This window comes from Mus musculus, chromosome 6 (assembly GCF_000001635.26).
Source record: "Mus musculus strain C57BL/6J chromosome 6, GRCm38.p6 C57BL/6J".
NCBI classification, from domain to species: Eukaryota; Metazoa; Chordata; class Mammalia; order Rodentia; family Muridae; genus Mus; species Mus musculus.
The window spans coordinates 71,764,700-71,780,524 of NC_000072.6; the positions used below are offsets into that span (position 1 = coordinate 71,764,700).

The 15,825-nt window shown below is 45.5% G+C and overlaps 1 protein-coding gene across 2 annotated transcripts in view; it reads left to right on the forward strand.

Annotated features, from left to right (window-relative positions):
• Reep1 (receptor accessory protein 1) overlaps positions 1-15,825 on the forward strand; it is a 103,282-nt gene that overhangs the window by 57,271 nt on the left and 30,186 nt on the right. For both annotated transcript variants that reach the window (XM_030255495.1, NM_178608.4), the window contains exon 4: positions 8,489-8,609. In XM_030255495.1, the coding sequence (XP_030111355.1) occupies positions 8,489-8,609 (121 nt within the window). The remainder of the gene's footprint in view (positions 1-8,488; positions 8,610-15,825) is intronic.

Below are 15,825 nucleotides of genomic sequence, written 5' to 3' on the forward strand. Positions count from 1 at the left end.
ACAGAATAGGTAGGACAATGATTTGCCCACCCCTTGTGGGGGTGATTTCATTACATCCTTTTAAAACTATAAAGTGGTTTATTCACATGGCAAAATAAATTGAAACTACACACTGAAATTTAAGTACAGGAGCTGAGGGTGTGGTTCATTGGCAGAGCATTTGCTTAGCATGTGTGAGGCCCTAGATTCAGTTCCAACAGCACCAAAGAAAAACAGGGAGGGAGGAGGGAGGGAGGAGAGAGGGAGGAGGGAGGGAGGAGAGAGGGAGGAGGGAGGGAGGAGAGAGGGAGGAGGGAGGGAGGGAGGAGAGGAGGAGGAGGGAGGGAGGAGGGGTGAAGCAGAATAGAGAAGAGGGAAGAAAAAAAAGTAAATCTTTGGGATTGGGGTATAGCCTCAGGGGAAGAATGCACACTTAGTTTGTGTGACGCCCTAGATCCAATCACGAGCCTTTCCTTTCCCCCAGATCAACCACTGTCTACCTAGGGTTATCAATGAAAAGGTACCTGTGTTTTCTTCTAGAAACACTGTACAATTAATGTGCATGTATATAGATGGTTTTGTCCTAAGTCCTGTGCTCTTATGAAAAAGTCAGGCGTCTCTCCAGAGCTTGTGGAGACCACAGTTACCATGTCCTTTGAGGCCACCTTAGAAGCAATTGAGGAAGTGGGGGCAGGTTTCTCTTCAGATACATACTGGGGGTCATGGTTCTTCAAAGGCATCTTAGTGGGCAACCCTTTCTATCCCTGGGCTAGATGTTAGGATGGGCTGATCGCAGATGATTTAGTTGGCCAAGATTGTGTTAGCGAAGCCAACAGATCTGAGTGGCTCAACTTGAAGGGTCCTGTGACACCTGGGCTAGGGTATTGTTCTATATGTGAGTGATTATTCTGGAGGCTTCAGCAGCGCGCACGAGCACGCGTTTGTGTGTCTGTGTGTGTGTGTGTGTGTGTGTGTGTGTGTGTGTGTGTGTGTGTGTGTGTGTATGTGAAGGATCAGACTGGAAATACTTTGAGCTCTGAGACCTGTATACTCTTGATTATAGCTGCTCAGGTGAGCCATGGTAGCACGAAAACAGCATAGACAATACCTAAATAAGTGGGTAAGCAGTGTTCTAATAAATCTTTATTCATAAGAACAGGTGGTAGGCTTTGGCTTGTGACCCATGAGTTATTAGAGGTCTTAAATCTATTCTAACAAACAACGGAGACTTGGCTGACTTAAGAAGAACTCACAAATGGGAAGAAAAGAACATTCTGAAGGGGAGCAGAGAGCGCCCCCAAGGCCCTCCCACTGAAGCTTAGGGACTCCAGCCACTGCCAGTTGTCCCCTCTCTGCTGACTGCCATGCTGTAGACCTTCTCGGTTCCAAATTTCACTCTCCTGTGATCTGGATATGACTTGGCACTAGTACTTAGTACTTCTTTAGTAGTACTTAGTGTTGTGATCTAGAGATTGGTTAGTATAAACAGGACCACCACAGGTCTGTCCCTCTTTGTATAGAATGAAGGAAGCAGGGGAGTCTCTACAGAGCTCTTACTGTGAGTGTTTATAGAACCCGGTGTGCAGAGTCTGTCCAGGCACTAGCGCTGTGTGCAGCCCTCAGGAGGAAGGACACCCAGTCAGGGCACTTCCCAACCCACTGAGGTGTGGGTACTAGTACCCATCTCATTACTTTTGTCCTGCCTGAAGTGGGTGGGCTTTGCCCCTTGACCCCTTCTCTAAGGTCTTGTATTCCTTTCATGTATGTATACACACCTTCCTCCACACAATTCGTCCCTGCCTTTCCTTTCTTCACCAAGGCCTTTACTTTATCCTTCTACTCATTCATGCTTTTAAGTGTGGGGCCTCAAGAACAGCTCCCAGCCCAGGGTGGAGCCAACTTCTCAGGGAGTCCTCTCATGTGGCTGGGAGAATCCATTCTATTCTCACTAGAAACTTCAACTTCCTCCCCTCTCAAACTTAAGGCTCACTCAGTCTGAGTCCATTTCCTCACTGGTACCCACCAGAGGATAAACTTCTGAAGATTTCTTAGAAGTTTGCTTTTAACATGTGATGTTTGGGGTGATACCAAAGATATAGCAAGGAAAACTTGGGAGAGAGGTAAGCAACAAGAGTGAATTGGGTAGGCACTAATGCCTTTGTGCCCACAAGGACTGTGTCCACCCTTCCACTGTAGTATGTGGCCTTGCTATGGGCTCACCCATTTGTCTCAGTTCTCTACTAAGGTCAAGGACTTGTCTAACCTATTGTCCTAGTTGGCTTTGTCAACATGACACAGTTTAAGAGTCATTCGAGAGGAAGGCATAGATTGAGGAATTGCCTAGATCATCATGGGCCTGTGGACATGTTAGTACGGGGTTATAGTGATGCCGGCTACCTGGTGCAGGACAGCTCAGCCTAGTGTGGCAGCCCACCTCTTGGCAAGTGGTCCTGCATTGTATAAGAAAGGTAGCTGACTCTTCAATTCCTCACCTTTGTTACTCTCTATCCCTCTTTCTCTCTTTCCCTTCTCCCTTCTCTACATGTGGCTATGGCTGGCCTCACTCTACCTTCTCTCTTTTCTCCCTGCCTTTCTACAATAAAGCTCTAAAACCAAAAGAAAGGGAGAGAGAGAGAGAGAGAGAGAGAGAGAGAGAGAGAGAGAGAGAGAGAGTTGAACATGAGCCTACAAGGGAGCAAGTCAGCAAGCAACAGTCTTCCAGGTTTCCACTTCAAGCTCCTGTCCTGACTTACTCCAGTGACAAACTGTGAGTGTAAGGCAAACGAACCCTTCCCTCCCCTACGTTGCTTAGATAAGAAAGGGACTGAACTAAAACCACCTGTCCTGCTCTGCCTATGCCTTTCTACCTGCACCTCTACAAGATTTTTCTCAATGGAACAAACACATGTATAAATGGATCAATCAACTGACCAGTCAGCAGAAACATATCTCAGGAAATTCACAGAGCAGGGCAAAATGGAAGGGCACTGATGGTGGCTAAGAGGATAAAGTCTTGAGATTCCAGTGTGACTGTCAAGAAGACACTTGACAAAGACAGGAAGGAGCTTCCTTCTCAGTGACTCTGGAGACAAAACTGAGCTTTAAAATCAGGGAACTTTACAGGCAGAGCTTGTTGAGAAGGAAGTGTAGGCTGGAAGTAAGGAAATGGAACCAGGACTGGGCTTATCCCGGGACAAAGAGGAAGGGCTGGATTTCCATTCGTGTGCACCGTTTGGAGAGGTAGATTAGGTCTGTTCACTCTTCCTTAGCCACAGAACAGCTTGCTCTGCCTGTAAACATCCTGTCCTTGAGGAGGGCTTATCTCTGGAGCTTTTGCCCTCACACACCAGCATCCCTTGCCACTTTAATGTCCTGGCCCTGTGATAAGGATGGGCTGCCATGGCTAGGAGCACACATGGGAGACCGGGAGTGTGGAAGAACCCACAGGCAGCATTGTCTTCTAAGGATACTTCAAAGGCCCAGGAACTTGCCTTTTGTTTCACTCTCTCATCTTACTTTCAGAGACTTCATGATGATCTCACCCTAACTGACTTTCAGAGCACCCCAGTTTTGAGCCTAAGATTATTTGGGAGCACTGAGGAGTTGGAGAAGAACGTATACCAGTCAATCATTCATTTTTAATTTTAATATATATTTAGGACTATGTATATATGGGAGTATGTATTCCAGAATGGCCTAGAGCTCTCTATATAACTGAAGATGACCTTGAACTTTTTTTTTCTTTCCATTTTTTATTAGGTATTTAGCTCATTTACATTTCCAATGTTATACCAAAAGTCCCCCATACCCACCCACCCCCACTCCCCTACCCACCCACTACCCCTTTTTGGCCCTGGAGTTCCCCTGTACTGGGGCATATAAAGTTTGTGTGTCCAATGGGCCTCTCTTTCCAGTGATGGCCAACTAGGCCATCTTTTGATACATATGCAGCTAGAGTCAAGAGCTCCGGGGTACTGGTTAGTTCATAATGTTGTTCCACCTATAGACCTTGAACTTTTTATCCTCCTGCCTCCACCTCCCGGTTGCTGGGTTTACAGGTGTACAGCACCTTCTGTGCCAGGATGGAGGAACTCATGCATGCCAAGTAAGCACTCTACCAACCAAGCATCCCTACTCCTTAATTTTGTTTGGAGACAAGGTTTTGGTGTATAGCCTAGGATGGCCCCAAACTCATGATCCTTCTGCCCCAGCGTTTCGAGTGCTAGGACTTACAGGCAACTGTCACCATGCCCATTACACTACCCCTGACTATCCCAAGCCTTTCGAGGGCTTAAGGGCTGAAGCCTGGAAGTACATCCTCCTCTTATCCCTCCTCTTATCTGAGCTCTTCTACAAACCATTGATCACCCTATGCCTGGGTATCATCAAAGCAGTCTCCAACCCCACAGCCTTTAATCCCAATCCTCAGAAGGCCGAGGAAGGCAGAGCTCTATGAGTTTAAAGCCAGTCTAATCTACGTAATGAGGCCTGTGTCAAGGGAGGGATGGAGGGAGGGAGGGAGGGAGGGAGGGAGGGAGGGAGGGAGGGAGGAAGGAAAGAAGATAGAAGGAAGGAAAGAAGAGAGGGAGAGAGGCAAAAAAGAAAAAGAGACAAACCAGGCTCCATCACCAGGATAGACATGACTGCCTAATAGTGGCCTCCTATACAGTCTAGAGCTACTTGGTATCAGGTTGGGGACAGTGCTCAAAAGGCAGACCTACTGGCCACACCAAACACTGCCACCTGAATCTTCACTGTACTATGCTCTGTTGGTCTGCCTAGTGAAGGCCCAAGGAATGAACCAAAAGGTCCAGAAACAGGAAACTTTTTATTGTTGCTTTTTAAAGGTATTAGGAGTGTATTTGCGTGTGAGAGAGTATACGAATGTGTCTGCACTCGTTATAGGCATATGTGAAGAAGGAGTGTCAGATTCTCCAGAGATGGAGGTGTAAGCATTTGTGAGTCTCCCAGCATGGTGCTGGGAGCCAAACTCCGGTCCTCTGGGGAGCAAGGGACATCTTTTCAGACTTCTTGCTGAAGCTTTTAAAAGCTGCATCAGTGTGGGTGGATGGATTATGCTAAAAAGATTCTAAAAAAAAACAAGTGATCTATATAGCAAATGGTTCAGGGAATCAAGGTAGGCTGGGCAGTCCAGAGGGGCCCCTGGGAAGGTCAAATAGACATATGTATTTCCTAAATGCTAATGCTGTAGCCTGGGACAGAGGCTCTTAGTTGGCTGTGCAGTGAGAATGTGGTTACTCAGATCTAAATGACGGTTTCCTGCTATCTACAAAGTGCATACAGATCATCCACTCCTGAGTACCCGGACCATAGCCTCACTGGTGTGCATACAGAGAGAAGCACATACAGGGAGGTTTGCTGGAAGCTTGGCTTATGATGGATGCTTGTCATCAATCTCTTTCCCCGGGAGATGCTTACACATGTATAGGAAGCTATGAAAGAGACGGGAGCTTTCCATGTTCTGGTATGAGATGGTCCCCAATGTATACTGTTGATTCTGGGCAGATTAGGGAAAGCAAGGTGTCGGGGGTATAGAGAACAGAGAATGCCACCAACAGGCAGTTAAGGGAATCACAGGTACCCACCTGATTGAATAGGCCTAGCCCAATAAAGATTAAGAAGAGAGTCTAGAGGGCCTGGGTGGGAGGGAAGCTCTGTATGCTCTCGGATTCTTTAGCATTTCTTAACTATGCGCATGCATGACCTACTTTTTAAAAATTTCTTTTACACAATAACTAGGAGAGCTCTAGTGTGATTGATGGCTGTCCTTGGGACTGTCTGTGTTTCTTAGGCTGGTATGTGAACTTGCTGGATTCAGTAGCTTTCCCCTTGGACTGGCTAATAATTTGTCTTCAAAACAAAAGTTCCTCCATTCTTAATGAGCGCTGTGTCCCACTCTGGGGGTGGGGAGCATCGATCACGCCTCCCCTCTTTCAGCCCTGGTCTTTTGTAGCTGTGAAAGATGAACCGACTTTGCCGGGGAAGAACCCCACCCTCACCCCAGTTACTGGTGAATATTCAGGAAGAGCCTGCTAAAGCCAGAAAGCAGAGGGGCTTTGGTGAGGTGGGCCGCTGTCTGAGGAGAGGGAGCTGTATGAGTTTGGAAGGGCTCTGAAATGACTCGCTAGGGGTTGCTTTCATTTTTAGCTTCTTTCATCTGGGAAGGATGCCTGGGAAAGACTTACTTTTTGGTCCCTCAGACTAGCGTAAGAGACCCTTTTACCCACCGCATCTTATTTTAAGTAAGGATGTCTGGGGTTTGTTTTAAGTAGGTGTGGTCAGACTTGAGGACCTGAAAATGGCTGGCAGGAGGGAGATGTTTGTCCACATCAAAGATCCCTAGTAATAGGAAGTGCAGCACCACACAAGGCCACTAGGGGAGGTACCAGGATGGTTCTGGAGGCAGAGGCTTGCTGTCAGCATGGTTCCGTGAGAAGGATTTGGGTTCGCTATTGTAAGTGGTTCTGAGAGATAGGAGCATCTCTGGCTATCTGGTCCTGGTATGGGGAAATGCAAGCATATGCACAGTGGCTGAGAGTGTGAGATCCTGCAGGCTCTAGACTATTGACCTGCATGTAAAAGCTAAAGGTCTTTGAGCATAGACCTTTTCCTTACTCACCAGCCCTTTCTCATTTCCAGGGTCGGGAGGGTGCTAGAGAGAAGGCTCAGCAGTTAAGAGTGCTTGCTCCTCTCGCAGAGGACTAGAATTAGGTTCCCAACACTCATGTTAGGTGGCTCACAATCTCCTGTAACTATAACTTCAGAGGGATCTGACGCCCTCTTGTGGCCTCCAGAGTCACTGCACTCACATGCATAAACCTACACATAGATACACATACACACAATTTAAAAGTAAAATATTAGAAAAAAAAAGTAAGAAAGTTCAGAAGGAGCCTGTGCTAGTACTGGGAGCTCTTTCTTGGCTAGATCTAGGAAGTGGCTTACCCTGGCGAGGACACTTCCTCCAGAGTCAACAAAGCCTCGAGATGCTGTCAATGCAATTGTGCAGGTTATTCACAGCACCAGCTAGAGACTGGAGAGGTGGGGTTGAAATCTGGGTTAAACTCTGCTTACCACACCATGGCCCCAGTGATCTGCATCAACCTGAGGGGCTTGGCTTTTCCATTTTTTCAAAGACTTGATGTAGAGTAGAAGAGACACACCAGGACACTTGTCTCAGGTTGATGTTATTTTATCAGTCAATCTCTAACTGGACCCCTAAATTCAAGGACATCTGACTATTTCTCCCCCTTCCCCTCCCCTCCCCCTCTTCCTCCCCTCATATCTCCATCCTCTTTCTCTGTGTCTTGCTGTTTCTGAAGGAGGGTGTGTGTGTGTGTGTGTGTGTGTGTGTGTGTGTTGGTGTTTCTGTAGGTACACATCCATGTATTTATATACCAGAAAACAGCTTCAGATGTGGTTCCTGAGGCACATAGACTTTTTTGTTTTGTTTTGTTTTGTTTTGTTTTTAAGACAGGGTCTCAACGGCCTGTGACTCGAGTAGACTAAAGTGGCTGGCCAGTATCCTAGGGATCCGCCTGTCTCTGCCTCTCTACTGCTAGGATTACAAGTACACGCTACACCATCTGGCTTTTTTTTTTCTTTGTGACATCTGTGGATCACGCTCAGCTCATCACACTTGCAAAAGCAAGCGTTTTCCCAGCTCCACTCCCTCTTCAGCCCAAGCTGCCAGAATCTTGTCTCTGTCTGGAAGCTCCAGTATTGCAGGGAGTCTCTGCCACTCCTCCAACCCCCACCTTATATAAGATGGCACAGATAGGTGCAGTGGGGGCCAGTGTTTGTAGGACAAATGGATGAATGGGCCTGAGGGTGTGTGGGAGTCCAGCATGTATGTTATCCCTCACTCTTCTTTCTTTTGGCACACACAAAAAAGATTAAGATCTCTGCCTGACATTGAGTAGAGGAAGCAGGACTCCTTGGTAGGAGTTGGACTCCTCTCCCTGCCTTTATTGAAACAAGAAAGAGGTGCCTGGCCATTGTGGAGACACTGCCAGCTTCACCCTGCTGTAATTCCCCCTGGCCTGGCCTGGCCTGGCCTCTGTGTCTCCTGGCCACAAACAGTGAAGGCTGAATGACCAGTGCCCAGACACAGACTTGACCTTCTGAGTCTACAAGCTGCAGCTGGATCAACGTGCCAACCCCAGTTAGCATAGCCCTGCAGAAGCTGTTAGCTGCTGCCAGGCAAGGCCATGCTGTAACTGCTGAAGTGAGCCTGCCTTCCTGCTTCTCTTGAGAAACAGAATCAAAACGAAACACGAGTTGGCTTTTAGGGCGAGGTCTCAAGTGTGTAGAAGTGCACGTGTGTGCACATGCCTTCCGCAGGTGGAGGATGAGGACTCTGGGAACCTGGCCATACCTGTATGAGATGGGGGCATCCATGCCAACCCCGGTCTTTTTTTTTTTTTTAACAGGCTTTAAACAGTGCTGTGGAGAACCTAATGGAAGGTATATTTTCTTATTTTTCCAGGTTTCCATTCTATTATGAACTAAAAATAGCGTTTGTAGCCTGGCTGCTGTCTCCCTATACAAAAGGATCCAGCCTCCTGTACAGGAAGTTTGTTCATCCCACATTGTCTTCAAAAGAAAAGGTAACTGATGCTGCTTCTAGCAAGGGAAAAAATCAAAGCCCTGTGTAGAAAGGGTTGTTCTGTTGCAGGAGACCCCTTGTGGTTCTTCTTTATTTCAACGGGTAAGTGGTTTCCTTTAATAGTGATATATATATACTTCTGTAGTGAGACTTCTGCAATTTTAGTTTCTTTTATTCTTTTAAAAGCACAGGAATAGGGCTGGAGAGATGGCTCAGTGGTTAAGAGGTCCTGAGTTCAATTCCCAGCAACAGCATCCAATGCCCTCTTCTGGTGTGTTTGAAAACAGTTACAGTGTACTCATATACATTAAACAGGCAAACACAGAAATATTATGAGAATCTGTTTCCATTTTAATCCCCTGCAGGTAGTGTTTTTGATTGTGTGATGCTTCCAATCCTGTGAAGTTTTCAGAAGGTATATAAATGCTAGGGCCCCAAGAGATGGAGTTGGTGGTCGGTGGTCATTCAGGGGGATGTTGGATGTTTGTTAGTAGTCATTAGTTTGTTAGCTCAAAGAAGAACCAAAAGAAAAGAAATTAGATTGGGATGTTGTGATAGGGGGTGAAACTGGGGAGTGGGGTTAAGGGTGGGAAAAAGAAAAACCTACAAAGTAGCAAAGACCAACTACAATCTCATTCTCTCTCTCTCTCTCTCTCTCTCTCTCTCTCTCTCTCTCTCTCTCTCTCCCCCCATCTTTCTCTCATTTATTGTGTATGGGTGCATGCACGCCATGGCACATGCAAAGACCAATGGTTCTCTCCTTCCACGTGTGTCTTGACAACTGAACTCAGATTCTAAGGCTTGACACATGCCTTTATCCACTAGGATCTTGCTCTGTAGCTCAGACTGTCCCTGAATAGCCCAGGTTTGCCTCCAACTCATCTCGCTCCTCCTGCCTCAGCCTCTCATGTGCTGGGATTAAAGCTTGCACCACTGCATTCATCTCCAATGCCTTTAAAAAAAACTCCCTGAAAATAGTGGTATATAGCTTTAATTCCAGCACTCAGGGGGCAGAGGCAGGTGGATCTCTATGAGTTCAAGGCCAGCCTAGTCTACAAGGTAAGTTCTAGGCCAGACAAGGCTGAACAGCGAGACACTATCTCAACACACCTCCAACATTATTCCTGTAAACTTATTTTTGTTTTCATATTTCACTTTCATTATTCTATTGTATGTGTGCATGGAGTACAGCAGGATAATTTCATTCATGCATATAACTTGTGCTGATTAAAAAACTATTAGTACACAGGACTTGTACATATTTATGAGGTACAATGTGATATTTCAGCATTTGCACAATGCGTGCTGATCAAATCAGGGCAATTAGCAGGTCTCATTCCTTATTACTTTGTCTTTGAAAAGTTCCACGGCTCCTCGATCCTCACCCCACCCCCGCCCTTTCTCTCTGTTTCCCACCCCTACCCACCTCCACCCCCACTCTACCACCCCATCCCCCCACCCCCACCCCCGTTGTGAGCTCCTGTCACCTGCAGTGCTTCAGAACACTAGTGCTCATTTCTTCTGTCTGTAGCACTGTCCAACTTCCTATGTCCCTGCTCCCTCTCCTCTTGAACTCTGCGTCTAGACTGACTATTCTAACACCCACATAGGAAAGAAAACATGGTGTTTGTATTTATTTCACATTACCCAGTGTGCTCCATTTCGGTCCATTTTGCTTAGAAAGGTTATCATTCTGTCTTCTTTTGAGTTAAATGAGTAATTTTCCATTATGCATATAGACCATATTTCTGCATTCATCCACTGATGAGCATCTGGGTTAATTCCACATCTTAGTATCATGAATAGGACAGCAATATCTGATTGTTTCAAAATCTGCATAGTTCTCTCAACACATGCAGGTAAAAGCATCTGATAGAATTCAGTATCCCTCGGGCTGGAGCGACGGCTCAGCAGTTAAGAGACCTCTTGCAGAGGTCCTGGGTTCTTCCCATCACTCAAGCAGTAGCTTACAATCATAATTGTAATTCCAGCTCCAGGCAATCGTACATCGTTTCTGACCTCTGCAGGCACCACATACACATACATAATGTTTATACATACATGCAGGCAAAACATTCAGACACATGAAAAGAAAATAAATCAATCTAAAAATATTTTTAAAAGGATTCATATTCATGGCGAAGTTCAAGGAACATGCATCAACATGATAAAAACCCTGTGTGACAAGACAGTGCTGGCTGGGAGAAGCTTTCAGCTTTGCCTTTATGTCTCGGATGAGATCAGCGTGTCTGCCTTCACTACTCTTAACACAGTATTGGAAGTCTCTCCATAGCAGTCAGGCAAGATAAACAAGTAAGAGTCATGCATACGACAGGAAGAGAGGAAGTCACATCACTCCTGATTACATATGATCTGATTCAATATGTGTAAAACCCTAAGGATTCCACAAAAAGACTATTAAAACTGACAGATTAATTCAATAGTCAAAAAATTAAAAGAAATCAAGGTATAAAATCAGTAACATTGAGGCTGGAGAGATGGCTCCATCAGTAAAGTGTTTGCGTTCTGTGTGAGGGCTTGAGTTCTGACTCTGAAGATCCACGTGGAGAAACAGGCTTGGCAGTGAGTGCCTGTAACCGCAGTGCTGGGACAGGGGAGGAACAGAGACAGGCAGCTCCCTGGAACTCCCTGTACAGATAGTCTAGCCACATCTGTGGCTCTCTGTGGCTAGTCTACTGAGTTTCAAACTTCAGTAAAGACTGTCTTAAAAAGAAAAGAAGGTGGAGAAATAAAGATATGGCTTCCACAATCATGTCATCCACATGTACACTCACATGCAAAACCACATGAATATACACACACATCTAACACACACATACACACAGTCAGTAACATTTCTTCCTCATTGTGGTACTCAAGATTGAGCCCAGGGCCTCATGAATGTTAGGTAAATATTCTACCGCTATATATCCAGCCCATAAATTGAATTCTTAATACAGTGATGACAACATTGTTGACAAGGAAATATGAAAGTAATCACTTTGGTTTTTTGTTGTTGTTTTTTTCTAAGTGTATATTTAGCCAGGCGGTGGTTTTACACGCCTTTAATCCCAGCACTTGCGAGGCAGAGGCAGGCAGATCTCTGAGTCTGAGGCCAGCCTGATCTATATAGAGAGAGTTCCAGGACAGTCAGGGCTACACAAAGAAACTGTATCTCAGGGGGGAAAAGTGTATATTTGCACATGTTTAGATATAGTGGCTGGTCATGGTGGCTCACACCTATAATCCTACCTCTCAAGATGCTAAGGCAAGAAGATTACAAGTTTGAGCCACAAAATAAGAGCCTGTCTCCGTAAAAGTGGTAAAATTATATAAAAATGTTGTCTGTCATTATTGATAAAACTTTTCACAAACTAGAAAAAGATAAAAAGATTAGCAGTCTAACTCCTCAAAGATTACATATCTCCAGTTCTAATACTCAGAAGGAGGAAGCAGGTGGACTTCCTGACACACATCAAAGACTGACAAGAATGGTCTAAATAGTGAGTCTCAGGCCACCCAGGGTCATCCAGGCCCTTGACTCAAAAAACAAATTAATTAAGCCGGGAGTGGTGGTGCACACCTTTAATCCCAGTACTAGGGAGGCAGAGGCAGGCGGATTTCTGAGTTCGAGGCCAGCCTGGTCTACAAAGTGAGTTCCAGGACAGCCAGGGCTATACAGAGAAACCCTGTCTTGAAAAACCAAAAAAATTAAAATTAAAATTAATTAATTAATTAACTATCAAAACAATCTTTTTTTTTAAAAAATCACATTTAGCCCCAGTCATTCTGCAGATAATAAGATCTCTACATGTACTGTTAACCACTTTATATAGACTCTTTTTTCAATAGTTGTCAAATTTAGCCTGAGAACAGTGGTACACAGGCATGCAGTCCCAGACCTTGGTAAGAACAAGAGAGGGAAATTTACAGAGCTAAGGACTTCCAGAGCAGTGCAGCTAGCATAAGACGAGTTGGTCTTGTGCTGAAGAGATGGCTCAGTGCTTGAGAGCATTGGCTGCCCTTCCAAAGGTCCTGAGTTCAATTCCCAGCAACCACATTGTGGCTAACAGCCATCTGTAACAGAATCTGATTTCTTCTTCTGGTGTGCATGAAGACAGAACACTCAGATATATAATATAAATAAAAGAAGAGCCCATCTCAGAGAAACAGAGAAACAAAAACTCAGCATAGAGGACTGGGAAGGTAGCTCGGCTAGTGGAATGCTTGCTTAGCATCACAGAGCCAGGGGTTTAACATCCAGTACTGTCTAGAACCAGGCACGGTGGCACACACCTGCAATCCCAGCACTTAGAAGGTGGAGGCAAAAGTTCAAAGGACATCCTAAGTTGTCTTCCAGGCCAGCCTGAGTTACTTGAAATCCTATCTCTAGGTAAATAAATACATTCTTAATATAAATAAAATAGTTGCATTCAAGAAGATGGCTCAGTGTTGTGCAAGCATGAGGAGCTGTGTTTATAAGCCCAGCAGCATGTAGACAGGCAGGGTGGGAAGTGGGGAGGGGTGGTAGACACAAACAGATGCCAGGGGCTCAGTGTCGGCTGGGCTAGCCAACATGGTGAGCTCCAGGTTCAATGAGAGACCTTGCCTCAAAAGCTAAGGTAGAAGGCCAGCTAAATGGTGCACAGGATACATATGCTCGCCACCAAACCTGAAAACCTGAGTTTGAGCCCCAGAACCCAGATGGGAGAGAAAGAGAACTGACTCTTGCAGGTAATATTCATGCACCAAGGCTGTATACACACACCTAAATAACTGTACATTTAAAATATTTATTTTAGTAGAGAGCAGTAGAGGAGACACGCAATGTGCACACATGAGTGCATACACACCCCACAGACACGAGCATACAGCACACGTACCACATAAACGAATAGGAATGAGTCATGGCCTAGTGACTCAGAGCAACAGAACTGTTTTCTTCTACTAAATACTGAGATTGTTCCAATGTTCTTGTTACAGGCAACTCTGCCCTGAGCACTACCACTCATTCAGATCCTTCTTTTGTCTTAATGAATTCCCAAGAGTGGGATTACCGGGCTAAATGATCCTAGCAGTATATACTTCATTAATTGCATTATTTTTCTAACCTAATTGTGTAGTAGAATTCTTTAAAATAAAATAGGTACCTGTTACGTTTTGAATAGGAACTTCTCTGCCTCCAGTCTCTTGGGTTTGAAGAGTTTGTAGTGCTGTGTTGGGAGGCTGTGAAATCTTTTAAACATGGGGCCTAAGGGGCAAATGTGGGTTGTGGGGCAGGAATTCAAGTTTATATTTGCCTCTGGTCCTCATATACTGAGACCTCTATTTCCTGGTTGTGCCATATAAGAAATAGTGGCCACATGTTCCTACCACTATGACTTTGAGCAGCTCCCACCAACGTGTCTTGCCCAACATGGTGGACTACACCATCTCAAACCACCAAGGAGGAAAAACACTCTTTCCTGAGTTTGTCAGGAATCTCTCACAACACCAAGAAATGAACAAACACAGAGTTAGCTCCTGCTGGTTCACTAGTGTCTGTACTTTCTGAAGTTCAATGCTTTGGACTTCTGGCCAGCCCTCAACAGCACCTTTGGAACCAAGCCCACAGCTGCCCCCCCTCCACCTCAGAAAGGTGGGGGTTAGAGATCTAGATACCTCTTCACTTGCTCATCTCCTTCTCCCCAAATGTTGTCTTCTTTGAAGCTGTATCCTGTCCACTGGAGGGAAAGTGGTGTCTTAAGAGCTGCCAAGAATCACTCCTTAGTCTGCTGGATCACAGAGCCTGGGCCCTCCTGGGGAGGCTGTGAAGAGGGATAGCAGCTGGGGCTGCCTGAGCCCCCCAACCCCAACCCCCCGCCCCAACCCCAGACCTCAAAGCAAAGGAAACTCACTATGGGAGCAGAGCTTCAAACAAGACTGAGGCCACAAGTCTTACTGAACTGTTAAACGAACCACTGTGACTACCATACACCCACCTTCTCAGGACAACGAAAGGTGTAAAACAAAGAAGTAAACAGTAGAGTTGATCCAGACCCAAGCTGAATTTGCAGTATTGCACCTCGCTTTGGTCAGGAGACCTCCGTGCTGTTTCCCATCTTGCTACACTGGAAGACTTTAATTTCCTTTATTTCAGCATCTGTTAAACTTATGTCCCTTCTCCACCAAAATAATGCCTGTTTCTTTCTTTACCCAATTCCTCCTATCATTGCTCACATGGGGCAGTATCTCAGAATACCAGAATGAGAAAATTGCAAGGTTTCCATCATCTGTCTTGAAGATGAAGATGATGGAGACTGTCATGTGTGGTAGCCAAGGTGCTCACCTTGTTAACCCTCGCCATGCACCGCAAGTGAAGTGCCATCATTACTGTCTGTTTCTAGAAGAGAAAACTGTTAAGAGGGTCTGGAGAGATGTATTGCTGGAATTTCCAACCCCAATAAGCCCATATAAAAAACATGCAATCCAGTTATTATAATTATAAGTCATAAACCTAGATTGGGCAGATATAACATACTAACTTATTCCCCAGCTATAAGACCCCTTGCCACTTGTGGTTTCTCCTGGCCACCTGGTTCTGCTCTATCATGGCTTCCTCCTCCTCTCTCCTCCTCCTTCCCTTCTCGTCCTCTTTCCTTCTCCCTCTGCCCCCACTCTCACACTTCCACCTTTCCCCTCCACTGCCCAATCACAGGCTCTAGCCTTTATTAACCACATAAAATGGGGACAATGAGATCACCTGCAGAATTAACATCAGAATACGAACAGCATCAGGACAACTCACAGCAAGATGGCTCAGCAGTTAAGATCACTGGCTGCTCTTCCAGAGGACCTGGGTTCTGTTTCTAGCACTCATAACCAACTGTAACTATAGTTCCAGGGAATCAGACTCCCTCTTTGCTATCCACAGGCACTGCATGCACACGGTGCACCTACATACATGCAGACAAAACACTGTTAAACATAATATAAATCTTAAAAATAGAACAAACCCAAACAAAATAAACCCCCAAGTTTTGCCACCGATTAGCTGAGGTCAGAGCTTGAAGCTTTGTTCTCGGTATCCCAGCATGCTGGATGCTGTCTGTCTTGTGGAGCAGCTTCTCGGGGAAAAGCAGGATTGTCTGCATCCCTAGGACTGAGAGGACCTTTAGAGATAACCCAGGACTTAGGTCAGTGAGTTATTATTGGATGCTTACTTATTCAGAATTCCC